We start from the raw sequence: 6,063 nt of genomic DNA on the forward strand, positions 1-6,063 counted from the left end.
CGCAAACGACGCCTGGAGAAGACAGGAGGCGTGCAGATAGCGCAATTCTCATTAAAACCCCCGATATTTGGTGTGTTCCAGTGATTGGCTGATATTCAAGAAGCACCGAAACATTATTTGGGATGCAGGTTCACCGTATGGGTAGTCATTCTTACTGAGTTGGAGTAAGACAAGATGCCATTTATTGGGGATTTGCACACATCATTTAGGGACTAGGGACTCGCTCACAAACCACCCGTGTTAAGAGAAGGTTCAACAACTCAACAACGCAATAAGCACATTTCAAAAGACTTGGCAAATGGTCAAAATCCGTTGGTTATAAATGGTATCAAAGTGCCCTTTCGGCAAAACTAGAATGTCAACCCTGCCGGTCATACCTCGTGTCTTCACGATCCACGGCATGCAATTCTCTGCCTGTTTTTCAAGAATCCTCAAACTCCCTGTATGCAAGTATGCCGCCTCTCCCATAAAAAGAAAAAGCACAAAAAAAGATAGCTCATGCCGCTGGGGCGATCGCTAGATGAAGAATAAGTAGTGGCCGGTTTTCACCGACTTCTGACGGGACTTGGTCTTATGTGAGGGGGGTGAGTTCACAAGGGAACCCCACCCTACTACAATCAATCGACCCGAGTTCCTGGGTGTTCTCGTTCCAAGAGCTCGACTAGAGAGGGGCCTGGAAGAGGGCGACCGTGGCGCAGAAGTTGTTGCGGTTGTCGCTGTCGAGAGCGGCGCTCTTGCCGTTGACGGTAACCATGTTGATGGCGGCCTTGGTGCTGAGACCGAAGAACTTGACGTCGCTGTTCTCCAGAGAGACCATGTGGTCCTGGCAGTTGTTCTCGCCGACGCAGACCTGGTCGTAGTTGTTGAAGAAGCTGTACAGGCCGGCGCCGTAGATGAGGATGTCCTTGGAGTCGATGGCGCGGACTCCCCAGGTGCGGGCGCACTTGTCGCCCTGGCCGGCGCAGAAGGTCTCGAAGTTGGGGTCGAGGATGGCTTCGTTGACAGTGAAGGGCGTCTTGGCGTCGGGGTTGCCCTGGAAGTAGGCCGTCTCGGTCTGGATGTGAGCCATGTAAACGTTGGAGGCCTTGTTGAACTGGTAGTTGTAGAGGACGCTGTGCTCGGAAGCGGTGCCCCAGAACCATGTGCCCTTGGTTGCCTCGCAGAGGACGCCGCGGCCGTTGTAGATGTTGATCTGGGCCTTGCGGTCCGGGAGGTCGAGCTCGTGGTCGGCAACCCACCACCAAGTGTTCTCAAAGTAGCCCGAGGATTCGGCGGTCATGTGAGTGAGCAAGTAGGCACCGATGCACTCGGGGTTGGCGGTAGTGGTGACGTTGGGGTTCTTGGCGCACTTGTCGGACTGCAGCTGGGTTCCAGCGCTGCCTCCAATGCGGAAGTGGACGTCCCAGAGACCGGCAGCACCAGGGGTGGATCCGGCAATGTTGTACTCCATGAGAATGGCACCGGCCTGGGGACCCTGAGTCTGGATGATGATGTCGCTCATCTCGAAGGTACCGACATCGCCGGGCTTGCCGACGCGCAACATCACCTTGGGGTTGGCCTGGTCCTTGAATGCCGCGCCGTTGGCCATCAGCAGGGGCCAGACCTCACCGGTGATCTTGATATCCTTGGGCACTTCGATGGTGTTCGAGATGATGTACGCGCCGTGGTCAAAGTAGACGATGTCGTTGGGGCCAGCCTTGTTGAACAGAGCCTGGATAGCCGCGGTATCGTCGGTCGCGCCGTCACCCTTGCAGCCATTGGCCTTGGCGCTGAGGAAGGAGCTGGCAGGGACGTTCTCGTACTGAGGCTTGCTGCGAGTGACAACCTTTCCGTCGGCAGCCAGAAGGACAGCGGGCTTGACAATGGCATCTTGGGCGTTCTGGACGGCCTTGCCGGCGCCGGCGGTGCCAGTGTAGGTCTTGCCTTGAATGAACGAAGCAATCTTTTGGTTGCCGGCGAGGACGGTGGCCTTGGTGTCGACGATCTGGACAGCAGCAGGGACATTGGCAGACATGTCGACGTTGTCGAGGATCAAGCTGCCGTTGGTCGCGGTCGAGGCGGGGCTGTAGGCAGTCAGAATGCCGACGGGGGTGTTGGTGATGACACTGTCGAGGAGGAGGACGGAGCCGACGGTCTGCGCAGTGGCACCACCGTTGGACATGTCAATGCCGACGCCACAGTTGTTGATCTTGACGTCCTGGAAGGTCCAGAGCCAGTTCCAGTTCATGTAGACAGCAGTCTTGCAGTTGTTGAAGGTGAGGTCTACGAAACGGTTAGCAACTTGCCCTCAAGCTTTCTGGGTTGAATGACTGTGCACTTACTTCTAGTGGTGAACTGCTGGCTGCCCATGAAGGCACCATACTTGCCGCCGTTGAACGTCAGATCGGTCATGAAGCCTCCAGAGCCGTTGTCGATGAAGATACCCTGCTGGACGTTGGCATCGCCGCCATCAGTTCGCATGTTGAACACAATGTTCTGCAGACTGGTGGCTTGGGCGACCTGCCAGTGAATACCAGCACCAGAGGTGAAGGGCATGCCGGTCAGGTCAACGTTGAAGTTACGGACAAGCTTCCAGAAGTCTATTGAGCAGTTAGCAACAGATCCTCGAGGGAGCTTTTTTCAAATTTACTTACTGTTCTGGTTGGTATGAGCGTTGTTGCCCTGGTCGTCGTACGGGTTGGCATCGATGACGGCCATTCCGGTGAAGCTGGCGGCGGCCTTGATGGTGGGCAGGTTGGTGGCATCTCCGACCATGTGGGTGTAGTACTTCATGACGATGGGCTTGCTGACGACGTAGGTACCAGCGGGGAAGTAAACCAAGGCGGGAGTGGTCGTCTGGGAGTCGCAGCCGAATCCACATCGGTTTCCGTCAGACATGGCGGCATTGATGGCCTCGGTGTCGTCGCTAGAGCCGTCGCCCTTGGCGCCGTAGTCCTTGACATTGCGGAAGATCTTGTAGTTGGCATCGCCGAAGGCAGAGGTGCCTCGTCGCTCGATCGAAGCAACCCAGAAACCGGAAGCAGCTGCAGCATCGGCGGCGGGGGCGACTTGGGGGACGGGTGCCGGAGCCGCGAGGGCATCGAGCGAGAAGAGGCGCAAGGCCAGAAGGGTGGTGGTGAGAATTGTTGAGAGACCCATCATGATGTAGAACCAGCTGATCGACGATGTGCTCTTGTTTTTGGATTGTAATGAAGGTGAAGACTGCGGGGTTGAGAGTGTTAGCTTCGTCTTGGTGATGTTTGGTGTTGTTGACGAGGAGCAAGTGAGATGGCCGCGAACCAAAACAAAACGCAGCTTCCAGAAAATTCGGAATGAACTCAAGGCTTCCCGAGTAAATATGTAAGAGGAAGGGGATTGTTTTTGTAGGTTTGGTTTGTGAAAAAAGAGACGTGCAGGTCGGGATAGGGCAAGAAACTGATCGTCCTCGACAACCAGACCATGATCCAAGAAGCACACTTTAAGTATGGCGAGCGCGTGACTTCCAGTGACTGACTGTCGTCGACTCGCACCGGCCCGCTCCACGAACAGCGGTATTGTCTGTGACTAAGGAAGCGTTGTTGCGCGTCACAAGCCTGGATCATGTTCCATTGTTCCCATTCAGACAAGACAACCCTCTTTCACCCGGCCTCGACGCAGGCCCGACTCAGATGACAAGTCATACGTCACAGTGCTCTTAAAGAAATACCATTCTACCAACCCAAGCAATAGGCAGCAAGAGCCGAGACAATAGGCCGATTTGGGAGGTGTGGGAAGGAAAGAAGCCACGGGACCGAATCGAGACGGCGCGGCAACACTTACCAAAAGGTCGAAGAGTGACGGCAGCGGGTGACGGCCGATCAAGGCTCGGTTGGGTTGGTTAAAGAATGACTGTAACGAATCGAACGGCGAGGGTGGAATCCCTCTTGGGAAAACAGAACGAAAAGAAAGAGCGTCGATGGGGACGAGGGTGTGAGGTCGAGACACGGGAAAGGGAGGGAAGAGACCACGAGCTTAGAAGAGGTTGACGGCGACATCACCGTCTTATATCAACCTACGTTTTGAGCAGTCCCCTGCCTCGCCGGGCGATTTATCGCCATGGTGGCGGCAGTCGGACCTCTCTCAGTCTGAGGCGAGCAGGGCCCTGGATCCCGGTTCACAATCAGAGCCGTTCTGCTCGACGACTGGATCTCGGCCTCTTGGGCAGACAGACTGGAGAAAGTCCAGTAGGGTATGATGAGGAGAGGGGGCAGTATTGGACGTCCGTGGCCCGCCCGAGCTCGACAAACCTAGCTAAAAAGCCAACCTTGGCCTTCTTTACCACCACCCCTTGGTCCAGCCGGTTTGCCACGATGGATAGGTAATCCTGGCAGAGGATAAAAATGCGATGAAACAAGGATCAAGAGAGGGGCTCTATTGGTCGGTAGGGGATATAGCTTCAAATAGAGCTAAAGAGAAGGGGGGGGTGCTCAGTGAGGTTGCTGCCAGCAAGTCAAGCGACGGGAGAAGCACACGCAAGTAGTTCGGACGAAAGCGTGCGGCGATGAGGTGAAGGGGGCCTGGCATGTCCGGAGGTCAGGGGTTAGTCAATGCGATGCGACAGCCGCCCCTAGTCGGGTTGGGCCACCCCTTCAACCTTGCTCTGCTTAGGGAATCTCCACCGGCGGTGGTGTTCTGGTGGTGAGAGGTTGATTGAATTGATGAGAGGAGCGCCGAAAGGGCAAACGACCCAAGGTTCAGTCTACAAAGGGACTGTCGTGGCCCCTGCAGCAGCTCCGCTTCCGCATGAAATGATCTTCGGCAAGATCTGTCGTCCTCTGCCTTGATGAATGAGGAGAGAAGGGGAACCTGGACAGAAACACCCCACCAGACGACGAGTTCACAAGTCCCAGCGGAGGATCAGCCGGTCCGCCGCCCCCCGATGAGACAGGCAATGTTGGGTCAACGGCTCATCCACGAGCGTTGCTGTGGCTGGAACCGAGTACGGGAGGGGGCGTAAAGTCACTCCCAGTCGAAGACAGATTGTGTCAAACATACAAAGATCCGAGACTGGGAAGGACGCAGAAAGAAGCAGATCGGATCAAAAACATGAAAAGGAATATTAAGTTGTGAGTTGCGGAGGTTTTGCGGCGCTGTGCGCTGTGCGTTGTGCACTCTATTGGCTTTGTTCTCTCGTCCGGTGCACCAGGGGGGTATCAAGAAAGGCTGCACAGCATTTTGTTCTCCCTATTTCGAGTCCTCCCTCCCTTCTCTTTTTTCGCCTCTGTTGCTTTTTTGCGTTGCCCCTTACGCCTCTTCCCCACCATGCCGCCCCTCCACCGATGAGCAGCAGGGATTATATTGACTTGCTTTGGTTACCTACCATTCGGAGCGAGGGACACGAAAGAAGTTCTCGACAGCCGACAAGGACACCCGGGGGGCGCCAGGATTGGGCATAGCGTCGTTTCAAGCCCGTCTGCCCTCCACCAGCGGGTTCGCGTCACATAAAGCTGGGCGCGCTGCGACCCGATCCCGCAGCGGCACTGGCTGTGGTGGTGCCTTGGTTGGATGGGATTTATTCCCGTGGGAGATGGGCCACGGGCGAGGCGCTTGTGAGTCTCCCACTGCCGCCCTTTAATGTCCAAAGTGTCACATGTGTTGGCGAATGGGTCGGGTTGGTTTTGGGCACGCTTGTCCAGCCGTCGAAAGTCGAGAGCTTCCATCCAAAACCCCCCATGACGGCATCGAAATCGTTGTGAAAGGGGGCGCCCGCGAAGCGCTTGGCCCGTCCATGGCAGCCGTGGCATGGGCGTTGTATGACCTGTCAACCGAAGCCACTTACGCCGACGAGGTATGGACAACCCGGTCCACGGCCTACCCGTATGTCGTGTCAGTCCACGGCCACGGCATCTGTAAGCTTGGGCTACCATCGGACCCCCTTCCTGGAGACTGGACTTCCACCCTGATGATGCACATTGCAACCTCCGCCGCGGGCTCGTGATGGCAGTCGGTCAGGCACTCGCATTTCTAGGAACCGTTGTGGCAGTGGCGACAGCCCTTCCCCAATATTGAGGCTACTGCACTACCACCACGTCTATTCTCGGCCCT

The 6,063-nt window shown here is 56.2% G+C and overlaps 1 protein-coding gene across 1 annotated transcript; it reads right to left on the reverse strand.

Annotated features, from left to right (window-relative positions):
- Window positions 1–661: 661 nt before the first annotated feature.
- EsH8_IV_001378 (pectate lyase superfamily protein-domain-containing protein) lies at window positions 662–4,076 on the reverse strand (the record flags this gene model as incomplete). The annotated part of the gene is made up of 4 exons (XM_083266268.1): window positions 662–2,262; window positions 2,322–2,579; window positions 2,634–3,201; window positions 4,035–4,076. The coding sequence occupies 4 exons, from the start codon at window positions 4,074–4,076 to the stop codon at window positions 662–664; spliced, it is 2,469 nt and encodes an 822-aa protein (XP_083125163.1).
- Between the last annotated feature and the right edge of the window lie 1,987 nt (window positions 4,077–6,063).

Source organism: Colletotrichum jinshuiense, chromosome 4 (genome assembly GCF_051148585.1).
Source record: "Colletotrichum jinshuiense chromosome 4, complete sequence".
Classification (NCBI taxonomy): Eukaryota; Fungi; Ascomycota; class Sordariomycetes; order Glomerellales; family Glomerellaceae; genus Colletotrichum; species Colletotrichum jinshuiense.